Source organism: Branchiostoma floridae, chromosome 2 (assembly GCF_000003815.2).
Source record: "Branchiostoma floridae strain S238N-H82 chromosome 2, Bfl_VNyyK, whole genome shotgun sequence".
In the NCBI taxonomy this organism is placed as follows: domain Eukaryota; kingdom Metazoa; phylum Chordata; class Leptocardii; order Amphioxiformes; family Branchiostomatidae; genus Branchiostoma; species Branchiostoma floridae.
In genome coordinates, this window is record NC_049980.1 from 35,029,276 (window position 1) to 35,047,756 (window position 18,481).

Consider the following 18,481-nt stretch of genomic DNA (forward strand, 5'->3'; position numbering starts at 1 on the left):
TTAGAGGTTAGAGGTCAGAGGCCAGGAGTCAGACCAACACACTCCGGGCGGTTTCCAGCTGCTGTAGAAGCTTCCTGAAGGACGGCCTTCTGTCGGGGCTGATCTGCCAACATTCCTTCATGATCGCATAGATGTCCTCAGGGCAGCCTTCCGGCGGCTCCATTCGGTACCCCTTCTCAACATGGGCCACTACATCTGCTATAGGCTGGGGAGGGGGGTACAGGTACACTTAGTAATCACCATCTGCACAACATGTGCCACTACATGTGCACAACATGGGCCACTACATCTGCTATGGGCTGGGGGAGAAACAGGCACACTTAGTAATCAACATGGGACAGCCTTCCGGCGGCTCCATTCGGTACCCCTTCTCAACATGGGCCACTACGTCTGCTATGGGCTGGGGGGGGGGGGTGTCGGGGAACAGGCACACTTAGTAATCAACATCTGCACAACATGGGCCACTACATCTGCACAACATGTGCCACTACATCTGCACAACATGGGCCACTACGTCTGCTATGGGCTGGGGGGAAACAGGCACACTTAGTAATCAACATGGGACAGCCTTCCGGAGGCTCCATTCTGTACCCCTTCTCAACATGGGCCACTACATCTGCTTTGGGCTGGGGAGGGGGGACAGGTACACTTAGTAATCAGCATCTGCACAACATGGGCCACTACATCTGCTATGGGCTGGGGAGGGGGGTACAGGTACACTTAGTAATCAGCATCTGCACAACATGGGCCACTACATCTGCACAACATGGGCCACTACATCTGCATAACATGGGCCACTACATCTGCACAACATGGGCCACTACAGCTGCTATGGGCTGGGGAGGGGGGTACAGGTACACTTAGTAATCAGCATCTGCACAACATGCACCACTACATCTGCACAACATGGGCCACTACATCTGCACAACATGGGCCACTACGTCTGCTATGGGCTGGGGAGGGGGGTACAGGTATACTTAGTAATCAGCATCTGCACAACATGGGCCACTACATCTGTACAACATGGGCCACTACATCTGCTATGGGCTGGGGAGGGGGTACAGGTACACTTAGTAATCAACATCTGTACAACATGGGCCACTACATCTGCTATGGGCTGGGGAGGGGGGTACAGGTACACTTAGTAATCAGCATCTGCACAACATGGGCCATTACGTCTGCTATGGGCTGGGGAGGGGGGTACAGGTACACTTAGTAATCAACATCTGCACAACATGGGCCACTACATCTGCACAACATGGGCACTACATCTGCTATGGGCTGGGGAGGGGGTACAGGTACACTTAGTCATCACCATCTGCACAACATGCACCACTACATCTGCACAACATGGGCCACTACATCTGCACAACATGGGCCACTACGTCTGCTATGGGCTGGGGAGGGGGTACAGGTACACTTAGTAATCAACATCTGCACAACATGGGCCACTACATCTGCTATGGGCTGGGGGGGGGGGAGGAATGATTAGTACATCTGCCACTGCATCTGCACAACATATGCTACTCATCCGCACAACATGTGCCACTTCATCTGCCATGAGCTTTCCAGAGAAATTTCCTTTGCAAGAAACTGTGACTCACACCACTCTGGGGAAGTATTCTACAATAGTGTGAATAGTCGATTTTTAATCATGTTCCAATTAAGATCTACATAAGGTCTATATGTCTACATAACGTTTGTCTTAAAGTTAAAGTTAATTTTTGCTGTATTGACTATAATTGTAATCGTACATTTTTAAAGAGAACATTTATATTGATGTTTTAAAGTTTAAGATAAGTTGTGATATGTTGTTTTGCCATGCTTGATTTGTACCGTATACTTAATTCAGCTTCTGGCTGCGAAGTATCACGTTTTAATAAACCATTCATTCATACAAAGAAACTGTGACTCACCACTCTGGGGAAGTGTACTACACATGAAACTGTGACTCACCACTCTGGGGAAGTGTACTACACAAGAAACTGTGACTCACCACTCTGCTGTGTACTACACAAGAAACTGTGACTCACCACTCTGGGGTACGGGGGTCTGCCATATGAGTAGAGTTCCCATAGCAAGATGCCAAAACTCCAGACATCAGATTTTGTAGAGAAATGCTGCAAAAAGAAATAACAGTTTCCAAGTTTTCACCTGTGAAAGTCCCTTGGGTAAAGCACTGCTCCGGATGGGAGAGCAGGTGATATTCACAGGAAAAATAACAGTCCAAAATACATCACATCTGTTCACAATACATCACATCTGTTTAATCATACCCTGGGCTTTGCACTGCCCAGTACAGGGGGGTTATTACAGGAAACCATGGTCCCTAGCATTTTGTTTTCTGTACAACTCTTTCCAATAGAGCATTTATTCCACTTGTCTAAGTAATACTATGCTGTATTTAAGACTTACCCCATGTCTAAGTGCCTCTGGTGCTGTCCATTTTACAGGAACTTTGCCTCCTTCTAACTTATCAAGTTCATCTCCCTCGCAAGCCCAAAATCCGACACTTTCGCCGTCCCCTCCTCGGATAACAGCACGTTTCTGGCGGCCAGGTCTCGATGCACCAGGTTCTTGGATTCCAGGTACGCCATGCCGTTACAGATGTTACTGGGTTGAACAAAATGACAGTGGGTTACACCACGCCGTTACAGATGTTATCACATTAGGTAAAACTGATGCAAGAATATTCCATAAAACTAGTAACGAACAACATATAGATTTTCACTTTTCAATCCACTTTCCAAATATCATTACAATCTGTCCAGAGGTTCTAATGTTATTGAGTATGTTGACCACAAATATCTTGAAACAGAGACTTGACACAGACAGACATACAAACACACCCACACAAACACTTGCACACACATACACACACTCAGACACACACACATGCACAGACGCTCACACATATGCACACAAAGACACAGAAACACAGATAGACAGACACACACACAGACACACACAGACACTAACACACAGACGCACACACACACGCACACACACACACACATACACGGACACACCCGCAAACACATACAAACCGAAAACAATATCTCCATTGTTTCATGCAGATGAATATAAACAGTAAACGTACCATGAGAACTGCAGGTTGTCAGACGCTGTGATGACGGACCTTCCTCTGGAGCGCAGATAGTCGACTAGTGATCCCTGGGGACAGGAGACATGTATATGTACTGTCAGCTCAAGGGGCACAGCAGACATGTACATGTACTGTCAGCTCAAGGGGGTGGTATAAAAACACTGTCTGGTTCTACCCTGTAATAACTTCTCAACAAAAATGGCGTCCTTTATGAAGAGTCCAATTGCAGAAAGAATTTTCAGACTTTCTAGATCTTCCTTCAACTTGCTTTGAAGGTTAAAAAGCTTTTCCCCAAGCCTGCCATCTGGTGTAATGTTGTAGTACAGTGGAGTACGTCAGCTAGAATGTAACTCATAAGAGATACCTCATACCTTTGCCACGAATTCTGTTATGTTGAAAACCTCATACCTTTCCCATAAATTCAATAATGATAAAAACATTGAATCTTTCCCATGAATTCTGTAATAATGATGAAAACCTGGTAGTACATGCACCTTTGCCATGAATTCTGTGATGATGAAAACCATGTACCTTTGCCATGAATTCTGTAATGATGATGAAAACCACGTACCTTTGCCATGAATTCTGTAATGATGATGAAAACCACCTACCTTTGCCATGAATTCTGTGATGATGAAAACCACCTACCTTTGCCATGAATTCTGCCATGAATTCTATGATCAAAACCACCTACCTTTGCCATGAATTCTGCCATGAATTCTATGATCAAAACCACCTACCTTTGCCATGAATTCTGCTATGAATTCTGTGATGATAAAACCACGTACCTTTGCCATGAATTCTGTGATGATGAAGATGGGGTCCCCGAAGCACACCCCTATCAGCTGCACCAGGTTGGGATGTGAAACAGCTCTGCAATAAGGGAAGCAACAACCTTGTAATTACATTCTGCTGTAAACTTTCATAAATAGAAAATGTGTAATTACTCGATTTGGTCACTATATGTATCTTCACCATAATTTCCCATTTCCTCCTTGTGGACAATTTTGGGTTAAAAAAGAAATAATAGGTTGAAAAATTATTCAGATTTGGCCTATGAAAAGAAATCGGGTCAGTATGTAGGGATTATCTATTTTTTAATTTTAATTCTTTTATTTACTTTGCCAAAACTCTTGTGATACAAAACAGTTTAACAATTGTGCATGAGGACGCTTATATTTTCAATGACAAACTTTGATTTTGTGCGTATTTGGTTACTAATCTGTGGATACATTTATCCTTCATTACTATTATTTTTATACTTGAAAACGAAGCAGGCTGAACAAAACTCTAACCGGATTCCACTGCCCGCCCCAAAAAGGCTAGGGTCGGCAGTTTTAGGATAGGTCTGGAAACAGGTAACGCTACTACATTTCTTTCATAGGCTTTACAGTACAGTAAGAGTTAGAATGGAAATTTGCAGGATTTCAAGAAACTTCTACCCTGAAAACTCATCAAAATGTGTGTTTTCTAACTAAAGGTAAAATAGAACACTGCCTTATTCCCAGCCCTCCATGTTGTGACAACACTCACGTCATGACAGACGCTTCTGCCAAAAACTGCTGCGCTGCTTTACTGGTGTCCTTCAGCGACTTGATGGCGACCAGCCTTCCTCTGTACACACCCTGGATCACATCTGCAAAACATTTCAGCATCAAAAAGTCACTAGGAGCTACATGTATATATCTACAACTCAAAACCACTACAATATTAATCATCCTGCTTACCACCAGGAGATCAGACAAAACACCAGAACCTAAAAACTGTTTATGTTACCAGACAGAGGCTGGTGTGTGACGCAGAAGGGTGGTTTTAAAGGCTATACAGATGCTGATACAGAAGCTGGTGTGTTATGCTGAAGGGTGGTTATACCTATCTATATATATATTATAAAGACACAGATACCTCCGAACTCCCCCTTGCCCAGAGACTTGCCCAGCTCCACTTCACTTCTGTTGATGGCCCAGCCAGCTGCAAACAGAGCAGACAAGTCGTCAGCTTTTTCTCAAACCTTAATATAATCATGTTACATTTTAAGTTACATCTTCTGAAATTCATAAATGTTCTATATCAAAGTACATAACACTATCAGCGTAACGGGACACCCCAGAGTCATGCAGATGACACTCACCATCCTTGAAAGCCTGAGAGTCGACGGAGAACCCCTGACCTCCCTTCTTGGGGACGGGTTTCTTCAGCGTGGTGCAGAGGCCGTCTGCGTCCTTCTCGTAATGCTGAAGCAGAAACAAGGGCACCAACAGGAGAACATAATAAGCCTCAGATACATGCAGGGCTCAAAATACATGCAAGCACTGGGCCAAACAGCAAGCACTGGGCCAAACAGCAAGCACTGGGCCAAACAGCAAGCACTGGGCCAAACGGCACGCACATTAACCTGCAACAGCCAAATTAAACCTCTCCACTTTGGCCGAAACAGCAGAAATCTTAGGAAGTATGGATCAAGATTGGGACACATTAGCACCTAACCTAACAGTTTGATAAATCCTGTGTATTTTACAAAGTACACAAACAGACAAAAATGGAACAAACCTCGACCAGCTTTGTCAAGTTCTCAAAGTCGATTTCCTCGTCGATGGTGAGCCTGTTGTTCTTGAAGATGACCCTGTAGTGCTCGACCTTGCTGCCAAAGCTGACACACAGCGTGTAGTCCCCGGGGTAGTTGGTGCTCTCCCGAACCAGGAACATTCCATCGTGCGGGGGGTTCAGCAGAGATTCCGCCTGCTCTCGTGTGATCTTCCCATGGAACCAGCTACATAAAACATGGAGTACAGGACAGGTTAGACAGTGTAGTCCCCGGGGTAGTTGGTGCTCTCCCTCACAATTCCATCGTGCGGGGGGTTCAGCAGAGATTCAGCCTGCTCTCGTGTGATCTTCCCATGGAACCAGCTACATAAAACATGGAGGGAGCACAAGACAGAGTTGAATGATATTACGTATTGAGTCAAGGAACCCAATAAGTTTAGCAAACAGTCTGCAAGACAGGCGTGTTTCATTGGTGATTGATGAATGTGACAAAAGCTGGCGGAATATGCTGTCTGAAACTTGACTGCTTGTATTGTAAACTTTTGGACGGAGCATCCATAGAGTTGAGGACAGAATGTTCTATATCACGGTATTTGCTTTGTCTGCAAGCACTGGACTAGACGGACCCTCTGCCAGGACCTGCTCTGCTGCCTACATTCATAGCTTCATCAGGCGTGACCTCAGACCGGACTGCAGGAAATAAAAACTCCATCCAGACACCAACTTCCTGTGGTGAATAAGTGAATCACAACAGGAGATGCCAATTGCTGCTTCTTTGGCCAAGCAACTTCGTCATCAAGTAGCAAAGTTCAGATGTGATCCCAACACAAACCTCTGATATATGTGAAAATAATGAATAAAAGAGTAGGATCAGCTGTACTCACGGCATGGCGTTGAGTTTGACCACCTCCCGTTTCTGCACGTAGTTCGCGGGAATCATGCCCTCTCGCCCGTCCTGCGTTCTGGCACGGTACCAGTTGGGATCCTGCACGACAAACAACGTGTGAGACGCTCCTCAGGAACAAACAAACAAACAAACAAACAACATGTGAGACGCTCCTCAGGAACAAACTTTCACAACCAACGGAACGTACGTGTTCCTGTGGTCTTCCTATCTGTACTAGAGATGCTCCTCACAAACAAGCTTTCACAACCCACAGAACATACGTGTTCGCATGGTGTTCATTTTTATCACAACCCACAGAACATACGTGTTCGCATGGTGTTCATTTTTATCACAACCCACAGAACATACGTGTTCGCATGGTGTTCATTTTTATCACAACCCACAGAACATACGTGTTCGCATGGTGTTCACTTTTATCACAACCCACAGAACATACGTGTTCGCATGGTGTTCACTTTTATCACAACCCACAGAACATACGTGTTCGCATGGTGTTCACTTTTATCACAACCAACAGAACATACGTGTTCGCATGGTGTTCATTTTTATATTCTGCTACTTCAGTTTACATAATTAAAGATGGATTTGTTTGGTAATGCTTTCTGGATGAAACTTTGAAACTTCTTTTAACAGTTTTGTCCAGAACATCAACTGATGGGTTTTGAGTTTTCCTAGAAAGAACAACACAGGAAAGCAAGATAACAAGAAAATAAAATATCAGTATCTGTAACGTTGGAGATAAAGATAAGTAAACAACTTTTTAAAAAAACTAACATAATATTTTGTTCATTCTGAAGAAGTTTTAAAACTACATGCTACAAAAGATAGATTAATTTTAGAGAAGTTGAAAAGCAAAGATACTGTAAAGCGTTTTAGTCAATAAGAAAATGATAAAACTGGGAGTGCAATTACTGCTAGTATGCCTATGTCTACATATATTAAGAGAATTTATTACAATAGCACAGAAATAAAAATATATTCAAATTCGAACACAACTGCTCTTGGGGCTTGTATAAAATCCGCTGGGTCATTTTCTTTTTGGCAAAATATAACAAAGTTTTGAAAATAAGTCCATGCACTTTCTTCCAATTCACTTCTTTGCAATAAGAAGAAATGATCAGAAATCACCCAAGTGCTTTGGTGGTCATTCTCACTTGTACTCACCCTCGGCCTTTTAACAATGCTGAATTTGGTATTTCTCCCTTGTACCTATCATAGCACTTTTGACAATCATATGGTAATTGTACTCACCCTAGTAATATTTTTCGAAAGCTATTTCTTCCTTGTACTCACCCTAGTAACATTTTTCGAAAGCTATTTCTCCCTTGTACTCACCCTAGTACTTTTAACAATGGTGAGTATTTCTCCCTTGTTGAACGGTAGGTCGTCTGAACTGTTTCCCTGGAAGTTGTATTTGGCCAGACATTCTGTGCCTGGGGCCCAACTAGCCTAGTGGGTTAGAAACGAGACAGGGTTAGTCTAGCTACAGGAAAGCCACCGAGATTATCACACTCACAGGGGAGAGTCGTAGGGAATACTATACAATTTATTGAGAGATGTTTTTTGTTTGTTTCATTTTTTCAAAGTTTGTTTATTCATGAGAAGCTGAGAAGAGATTTTAGGTTGACTTTGCAGACTTCAAATAATCAAATGCTTCCAAGACTTAAGAGATATTCCTTAAAGTTGAACAGTCTTTCCTTACAGATGAATAAACTAAACTCACACAGTGCTGAAGAATGTGCATGTACACAAGTGTCTGAATGTGTACGTCCATGTGGTCAATGTCAATGTCAAAATCAAATGTTAGAGTCACAGATTTTATGGAACAAAATGTCTTTAAAATAGTAAGACAAAAAAGGTGATGAGATTCATTTTGATATATCAAAATTGAGTGGCTGTTTCATACAAATGACAGTTTCAATGCCTTTTCTGTGACTACAGAATATAAGTTGCATGTATATCTGTATGTATGTATCTCTGTATGTATGTATGTATGTATGTATGTATGTATGTCAGTTACAAGTATGTCTGTATGTTACTAAGTGAATGCTTACCCCTGACATGGCTGCCGGACCAGAGTAGAGTCGTCAGCACCACAGCTTTCTCCTCACCTGCAGGGAACACAGGAAGCTTTATTGACTACACTGGTACTACACTGGTACTACACTGGTACTACACTGGTACTACACTGGTACTACACTGGTACTACACTGGTACTACACTGCTGGTACTACACTGGTACTACACTGGTACTACACTGGTACTACACTGGTACTACACTGGTACTACACTGGTACTACACTGGTACTACACTGCTGGTACTACACTAGTACTACACTAGTACTACACTAATGCTACACTAGTGCTACACTAGTACTACACTAGTGCTACACTAGTACTACACTAGTGCTACACTAGTACTACACTAGTACTGCACTAGTACTACGGCCAGGGAACCAAATTCACTGTTGGGAAAAGGTCCACAGGTGCATCTACAAGTAAATTGTAATATACTTGTCCTGTATCACACAATTCAGGCTAGAGGCTGCGATGTCTTACAAATTAATAATTCTCAGTTCTCTCATCTACTGTGGACATCAGATATCTACCAACTGAATAATATGACTGCACGTAGTGTGTTCACAACAACATTACTGTAAATGCAGAAATATTCGCGGTGGATTAATATTCGCGGTTTTCGCGGCGGCCGCTTCACCGCGAAATTAAATCCACCGCGAATATTTCGTCTGCTGGCGCCGCCTAAGGTGCCCCTTTTCCGCTCCATGTACATACTACTACGGTACTGTCTTTGTCATTGTATAATGAAATGTTTGACATACTTACTACGGTGAAGTCTTGACTGAAGACACACATGTAATTTTTTCATACGACCAACTGTATTACAGTACTGTACAGTATGTTCACCATGATACAAAGGTCGTACTACTGTATACTATTACGTATTGAGAGGGTAGATACGATTAGATCAGTAACAGTGGCTCACGCAAGAACAAGTCAAAAGCATGGAAACTGTTCTATCCGTCTGTATAGGACCCTTACCGGGTAACCAGCAAGTGTTTTCCGACTGGCGGTTTGTAGAGGCGCCGGGTTTTACACGGCAGTTCGTGACTACAGTGCAGTGCTGAAAATGCATTGAATTTCGCGGGATGGCGCTACCGCGAAATTAAATCCACCGCGAAATGTCCATTTTGCCGCTACCGCGAAATTAAATCCCCGCGAAATTAAATGCATTTACAGTATTATAAATCATCTGTCATACTGGGTGAGTTTGTTAGTTTGTTTGTGTTGCATACTCAGCAACCTGCCCATGCTACATATCTGGACAGACTTATAATTATATATAGTCCATACACTTTTCCACAAGTGAGGTGGGTTATAAGTGAGGTGGTTTATAACTAATATAAGTGAGGTGGGTTATAACTAATACAAGTGAGGTGGGTTATAACTAATATAAGTGAGGTGGGTTATAACTAACACTTATAAGTGAGGTGGGTTATAACTAATACTAGTGAGGTGGGTTATAACTAATATAAGTGAGGTGGGTTATAACTAATACAAGTGAGGTGGGTTATAACTAATACAAGTGAGGTGGGTTATAACTAATACAAGTGAGGTGGGTTATAACTAATATAAGTGAGGTGGGTTATAAGTGAGGTGGGTTATAAGTGAGGTGGGTTATAACTAATACAAGTGAGGTGGGTTATAACTAATATAAGTGAGGTGGGTTATAACTAATACAAGTGAGGTGGGTTAGAACTAAATATAAGTGAGGTGGGTTATAACTAATATAAGTGAGGTGGGTTATAACTAATATAAGTGAGGTGGGTTATAACTAATATAAGTGAGGTGGGTTAGAACTAATACAAGTGAGGTGGGTTATAACTAATACAAGTGAGGTGGGTTAGAACTAATATAAGTGAGGTGGGTTAGAACTAATATAAGTGAGGTGGGTTATAACTAATATAAGTGAGGTGGGTTAGAACTAATATAAGTGAGGTGGGTTAGAACTAATATAAGTGAGGTGGGTTAGAACTAATATAAGTGAGGTGGGTTAGAACTAATACAAGTGAGGTGGGTTATAACTAATATAAGTGAGGTGGGTTAGAACTAATACAAGTGAGGTGGGTTAGAACTAATATAAGTGAGGTGGGTTAGAACTAATATAAGTGAGGTGGGTTATTTCCCATGCTTTATAATTATATACGGCTGTCCTCAACTCTGAGCTACACTCTGCCTTGGCTGGAACATGTATATTTATGTCTTGGATGGAACATATTTATAATCATTACCTCCTGACTTGGGACAAGGCCATTTCCTAACACCAGAATACTTATAATAATCCTTCATAAGCTGAGGTCTACTGGGATACTAATTACAACATCCACTAATTAGAATCAGTACAATCCATCGGTATCCTGCAGTGTTTAGAGCTTGTAGCAAGTTGTTAAGTTGTCCGTCAAATTGAAAAGAAAACATCTTCAAGGAGGTTTTCATTGAAAGCTGTAGAAATTTGGTTGAAAAGAATATGGACTGGTTACATCCTTGTAATGAAAAGAAATTGTATATTTTTCATGGCTTCTGACTGAGTGTTATGGTTAAGGCCTGGAGCAACGCAGTAAGTCTGGTTACTAACAACTACCGTAGTGCATATTTATCAATTAACTTATCTGTTTATACAAAATGTATTGTATATCTATATGGTTCTCAATGGTAGTTTGGAGTGTGCAAAGCTGCCCAAAGACCAGATCATCCTGCTCCTGAGGTGAGAACTTTCACAAGTACTGTCAGAGCAAACAAGGATTTCCTGTGAGCCAAATGTGCCAACAGTGAGCCATGTGCCAACCTGTCAGCAAATGTGGGGTCAGAGGATTTGCTTCAAACAGGCGCATGGATGGAACGGAACACTAGTGGGTGGGAGCAGGCACATGGATGGAACGGAACACTAGTGGGAGGAAGCAGGCACATGGATGGAACAGAACACTAGTGGGAGGGAGCAGGCACATGGAACACTAGTGGGAGGGAGCAGGCACATGGAACACTAGTGGGAGGGAGCAGGCACATGGAACACTAGTGGGAGGGAGCAGGCACATGGATGGAACGGAACACTAGTGGGAGGGAGCAGGCACATGGAACACTAGTGGAAGGGAGCAGGCACATGGAACACTTGTGGGAGGGAGCAGGCACATGGATGGAACAGAACACTAGTGGGAGGAAGCAGGCACATGGATGGAACGGAACACTAGTGGGTGGAAGCAGGCACATGGATGGAACGGAACACTAGTGGGTGGAAGCAGGCACATGGATGGAAGGGAACACTAGTGGGAGGGAGCAGGCACATGGATGGAACGGAACACGAGCAGGCACATGGATGGAAGGGAACACTAGTGGGAGGGAGCAGGCACATGGATGGAACGGAACACTAGTGGTAGGGAGCAGGCACGTGGACGGAACGGAACACTAGTGGTAGGGAGCAGGCACGTGGACGGAACGGAACACTAGTGGGAGGAAGCAGGCACATGGATGGAACGGAACACTAGTGGGAGGAAGCAGGCACATGGATGGAACGGAACACTAGTGGGAGGAAGCAGGCACATGGAACACTTGTGGGCAAGCTGGCAATGACAGGGCTGGAAATCGAAGGTGCATGTCGATTTTTGTGACCATAAGTTGGAGTTCTACCCCTTATATTTTTTCTGTGCACCTAAATTTTCGGGTTTGTTGCAGGTAGGGCTGTGTACCTAAACAAATTTCAGGTACAGGTACACGGGTTTAGGTACAGGTCCGGACCTGCACCTGTACCTAAAAAAGTTTAACCAAGTATATGTAAGTTAGACATGTAGCTAACTGTCTTGTCTAGTGATAAATTGTCATCTTTGTATTTTTTGGAATTACATGTTTGAGTCTCAAAACAATTTCTTCTGCAAGTTTTCTGAAGTTTCAACTGCAAGATTATCACCATTGTCATTGTTGATTTGGGATTTACTTGTCCATCAATCTTAAAAAGTGGTGTTTAATAGTGATTTAGTTTGTTTAGGTACAGGTACACAGATGTTTAGGTCCGGACCTGTACCTTGATATATACAGGTACGGGTATTTAGGTACACAGCCCTAGTTGCAGGTGTGTCAGGTTTGGTGCAGGTGTGTCAGGTTTGGTGCAGGTGTGTCAGGTTTGGTGCAGGTGCGTCAGGTTTGGTGCAGGTGCGTCAGGTTTGGTGCAGGTGTGTCAGGTTTGGTGCAGGTGTGTCAGGTTTGGTGCAGGTGTGTCAGGTTTGGTGCTGGTGTGTCGGGTTTGGTGCAGGTGTGTCAGGTTTGGTGCAGGTGTTCCCTGAGATGATGTCTGCGCCCTTGATGGTCGAATTAAATGTGCCCTTTTTTCTCAGTAACATTGTTGTAGATTGTTCCAGTCTACAACACATCACTAAATCTGTTCTAATGTTTGCACCTATAGTATTTAGTATATGTGAGGTGAGGTGAACTAGATATGTAGACATCAAAGCAACTTGGTCAAGAGAGTGGGACTCAAAATTACAATTACTTGGATAATATCATAATTACTTCCTTCTGCCTGCAGGTGATACAACCTTTATTTCCTCCCACATTGCTGTAACTAGAAAAGTCTATGGAATGAAACAGTAGAGAATTGTAACTTGTAAGTTCTGTGTAGTTTTGCCAGGAACTCTAAACCATCCCATGATTTTACAGAATGGACTGCATTTTTACTTGCAGGTAAGGTTTTCAGATGACCTTAAAGTTTTGCATATCTGTGCATGCATACATGATGATAGTTGATTTCTTACCTGGAGTACGAGCTGTATAACACCTGCATGCCACTATCAGGTTACATGTAGAACACCTGACTGGCACTAGTATCAGGTTACATGTTTGAGCAACTCACCAGGAAGGACCCCTACTCTTATCGATACGTGCGGTGGGTTCTTTACTGTCAATGTGCTTCACGCGGGGCTCTCCTAGCTTACCGAACCCCTGGTTAATGCACAAAGGCATCTATGGTTGAAGGTAGGTACTCATTTTTACATGGGCTAAGAGAGGAAATTGAAGCTAAAATTTCCCAACAGCACGATATCAGGACTCCTGCAAGTTGTGGGGATTCCAACCCAGACCTTCTAGTCAGCTACCCTATACAGCCACACAGTGATGCAACATGCTAAATCATTTATGCAGATTTGCAGCTGTGAACTGGCCTTGGAGGTCACTTCAGTTTGAAAAGGTAAACAACAACAACACAAAACTGCATTTCTATTGCCACTGGTCATGGTGCTACCTGGTTAATGATGGAGTGGGTGCTTTATAGTTATACTAATTATAGCTTTAAATTATGAAATAATTTGTCAGTTTGAATTTAACTATTTCTAAAATCTACAACAAACATTTGTTCCTTGACGAATGCTATTTCTCCTATCAGTTCAACTTGCAGCCCCCTAGTAGTAGTAGTAGGCTACACTGCGGACTGATCAAATCTGATTTACTGAATTTAATCACACACATTATCCTATGTTTAGTGTGATAGTTGTTCTGCTTTCTATAATCTGTAACATTCAACTCACACGCTTTCCTGGTTGATAAACTAGCAGACCCTTTCCTTGCCCTACCCCAGCCATCATTACTCTGTAGTGTCACCATTGATAACCGTATGAAGCATAACGCGAGGCTGGTCCTGTTGACCCTCCCCTCGTGCGCTCTCCGCCCCTCCCAAACCCGCACATCTGGAAGATACCAAAGCCAGCCACCAAGTATTTACCCAAGTAATTCTTCCAACTCCTGACATGTGTTACAATGAATCATGACGACTACACGAAACTTCAGGGCGCTCCTGAAGTCCTGACCTTACCTGAGCTGGACAGGATGAAGGGCAAGTTCACGGCGTTCCTTTGGGAAGTCTCCGTTTCATAAACTTCACCAAACCAGGAAGGGGGATCGGTTCGGTCGGTCAGGCCGGACGAAGCGCCAGTTTCCTCATCCCGTGCACGCTGCAGGCCGGGTTCCCGCACACCGACGGTGCAGCAACAGCAGACACGCCTCCGGGAGCTAACTATGCCTTCAGCAAACCAAGGTGCCGCCAGGAAAAAATGATTTTTACCCTGTTGATCATCAACTACTCTAAGTTACTTCCGCCAGCCGCCATGTTGGATCTGGGGTTCAGAAGAAGTGATCGATTACCCCAGACCCTCTAGGGGACAAATGCGTATTTCCCGGCATGCACCAGGACAGGCGGGTGATTTAAAACGCCAGCCCAAGGCCCATTTTAAAGAAGTACATGTAGCTCATTTGTCACCGTGTCATTGTGTATATGGGAAGACGACGCTTGTTCTCTCTCCTATATTTCAGCTGCGTTTTCATCTTTGACAATTCTACAGACAAGTCATACTGTTAAAATACGTTTTTTTTTTAATTTTCTTATTTGACAAGACAAGTCGCATTGAATGTTACAGGATTGACAGATCACATGTTCTATTCCCGGCCAGATGTTATCTCCTTGAGAAAGGTACTTGACAGCGTTGTTTCTCACTGCACTAAGGTGTACAAACGTACCCAACTTACGATGTCAGGGGAAGAGGTAGCGAAGGAAAGGGGTTACCTTTTGTTATCATAAAACAGAGCATTGACGTGCTATGAATGGGAATGGTAATATGATGTATCTTTCGTATGCAATGTTTCTCACATCAATAGCTAGAAGTTGTTGAATTTCCAGCACACCTAAGTACATGTACGTAAGTGTTAAATAAAGACTGAGACACGATGCCACTTTGCAAGATATAAATTTTATTTGATGATGATGGTTGAACTGCCAGGAGCAGGCTGTGCTTTGGAACAGCACACACACACCAGTCCCAATTCCCTCCATTAAAACTCTCCTCATTATGTACAGAAACAAACTTCCCCTCAACATAGCGGCACGGAGGGAAGGCTAGCATACCCAACATTCAGGGAACAAGTCCAGAAGGTAACAAACTTTCAGGGAGATGAAACATAAAATAGTGCAGACAATATGACAGTGGTGCAAGCAAGAGCTAGCTTACGAGTAAAGGTTACCACCATTAGGCAGAGTACCATCCTTCGTAGTGACTACTGGCTCAAACCTAACGTGGTTAGAGTAAAGGTTACCACCATTAGGCAGATTACCATCCTTCGTAGTGACTGCTGGCTCAAAGCTAACGTGGTTAGCAAGCGAAAGGATTGAGCCAGCGGTCACTACAGAAGATGGTACTCAGGCTATACAACCATGGCAAGTTTACATTTCCTTTTTGGCCTATAAGGGATAACCTGGTATCCGTTCTCTGGCAGAATTTTATCTGGAACAGATTTTCTAGACACAACTGCCGTATTTGGCAAACACACTATGTTTTTCTGTCAAGCAAGAAGGAATTACATAAACGTAGGATTTGTAGTAGCCTGGCATTTAAAAACAAACAAAAAAGTCAACAGGATTCAGCTTTGGTTACTGACCCAACAATGAAGATTGCAAATAATGCTGGCCTTTGTTTGTACTTAAGTTCCGATTTTGCAGAATGGGAGAAAAAGGAACAATGATCCTTGTCATAAACAATATCTCTGTTTTTTCTTAAAGAAACACCAATATATAAGCGTAGGATGTACCAAGTTCAATGGTATAACAGTAAAAGCGCTCACATGACAACAATTTCTCAAACACAGTTTTTTCTTTTTCACTTTTGAAGCAAACCTGAAGTGTCTGGGTGTTTCCACGTGACCTCTACTAAACTTGTACATCAGTTTGAGGCCATCTTCTGAACTGATCTCATTATTGAGACACAAGCAGGAGACCTGAAGTGCTTCCCTTACAGCAACATAGTCCTGCATCAACATGTTGACTTTGGGGTTGAGCAGCTGTTGTGAACATTCTGGTACACAGAACCATTGATTTTGTTCCTTACTGTCTGTTCTATTTTCAACTTGTGTCCCATCCCTTCAGAACAGCAGAACACCAGCCTACTAACAACCCTGGTTGTCATGTCAACACTGAGGAAAGGTCCAAACCAACAAATACACTACAGAATGGTGCCTACTTAGAGTCTGCCGGGGATTACATTTAAAAATTTGGGTGTCTTTACTTTCATCTGAGGAACAGTGCACAAAATCATCATATATAGCTTAGAGGGGCTGGCAACCCCTCACTGTAGGAATATACCCTGCTACATAAACAGCAAAGAAACTTGCAGACCTATGTGCCACTAGGCACTACAGAACAACAACAAGTAGCTAAGAAAGAAAAGTACTTGGGAATTGGAACAGTCATGTACATGTACAACCCACTCGCCCCTGCCTGGATCGATCACAAACTTCCCTCTCTCTGCTGAGCTAACCGAGAAGCCTGGGCTTCATCCTGGGCAACATAATCACAGAACCTAACATGTAAGGAGGGACTGACACAATGGATAATCTTGTGGACATAATTTTACAGTACAGAAGAAAACTGAAAGGGAGAAGTGTGCTCTACATAAGAAGATGCTGATAAAATGCTACAAAGAACCCACAACTCTCCTCTGCCCAGCAAGTCCACCCATCGAATGTGTCAGGCTGTCATGGCCATGCAGTGGCAGCAACAACAGATCAGAACAATAAGGTGTCAGTCTTCAGGTGAGAATGAGGAATTTACAATCTTTAGGACCGATACATTTTTGCTGTGGGTATGGATGGAACAGTCCACTCTGCTATAGGTGGGGGTGGGGCGGTCTCTATGCCATTTTGTTCGCGATGGATTGATGCAGGGACTGGATCTGCTCGCTCCATCTGTCCAGCGCCGTGTATCTGGCGGCGCCGTGCGTACTGCGGTCCAACTCTAGCAGCTGATTCACCTGGTCTATACGCCCGTTAATTGTACTGCAGGGAAACACAAGGAACATCGGTTAGAGGACAACAAAATAAAACAAACAAAAACAAACAGATACCATCCGCAAGGGAACATGGGTTAGGAACCCACCATCACTCGCACAGCATTTCATCACTCGCATCATTCATCATTACAAAACCCTTTCCTTGATTCTCACTTAAGGCCACGTTGATTTCATAATATGGATGGTGGTGAGTGAGCGATGATGACATCCTTTGGGAACCCCAACAAACAAACAAACAAACCCCCAAAAACTGATGCGAGCATACGGAAAAAAGTTTAACATAAAAAAAGTTGACTTCACTATGACCTCAGAGGTCAGGAAGGTTCAACAAAGTACTTAACAGTAACAGAGTATGGTATACCAAACAATTGCAGCTGCTTTGTACATTTAACAGGTTGGTTATATTTGCTATAAGTGCATGTACCACAAAGGTTTTTGGTGCTGTTATTCTCCATACAAGTTTACCTTTACCCTATAGCCTACAACTAGGGATATACGGCCAATATCCATGTGCACTGATACACCCACAGTCAACAATTAGGTGCACAGCTCCAAATTTGTGAGCACCCAGTATTTCCAGCAATGTATATGGACCTGAGATTAAATATAGAGGTATCAAAAGCTGGCAGGCACCAAACACTGACAGGCACCAAACACTGACGGGCACCAGACACTGACGGGCACCAAACACTGTCGGGCATGCACCAAACACTGACGGGCACCAAACACTGACAGGCACCAAACACTGACGGGCACCAAACACTGACAGGCACCAAACACTGACGGGCACCAAACACTGTCGGGCATGCACCAAACACTGACGGGCACCAAACACTGACGGGCACCAGACACTGACGGGCACCAAACACTGACAGGCACCAAACACTGACAGGCACCAAACACTGACAGGCACCAAACACTGACGGGCACCAAACACTGACGGGCACCAAACACTGACGGGCACCAGACACTGACGGGCACCAAACACTGTCGGGCATGCACCAAACACTGACGGGCACCAAACACTGACAG

The 18,481-nt window shown here is 43.5% G+C and overlaps 2 protein-coding genes across 2 annotated transcripts in view; both read right to left on the minus strand.

Annotated features, from left to right (window-relative positions):
* Positions 1-14,761, minus strand: LOC118410162 (tyrosine-protein kinase CSK-like; the record flags this gene model as incomplete). The annotated part of the gene is given in 14 exon segments (XM_035811694.1): positions 1-205; positions 2,034-2,120; positions 2,416-2,478; positions 2,481-2,613; positions 3,101-3,174; positions 3,895-3,979; positions 4,640-4,742; positions 5,012-5,077; positions 5,238-5,340; positions 5,657-5,876; positions 6,535-6,635; positions 7,893-8,006; positions 8,612-8,668; positions 14,428-14,761. Coding segments are annotated over 13 exon segments (1,335 nt in total). The 5' UTR covers positions 8,621-8,668; positions 14,428-14,761.
* A 581-nt stretch (positions 14,762-15,342) lies between these two features.
* LOC118405270 (COP9 signalosome complex subunit 2) overlaps positions 15,343-18,481 on the minus strand; it is a 35,898-nt gene continuing 32,759 nt past the window's right edge. Inside the window, exon 15 of the mRNA XM_035804683.1 lies at positions 15,343-17,435. Within this exon, the coding sequence (XP_035660576.1) occupies positions 17,291-17,435 (145 nt within the window). The 3' untranslated portion in view covers positions 15,343-17,290. The remainder of the gene's footprint in view (positions 17,436-18,481) is intronic.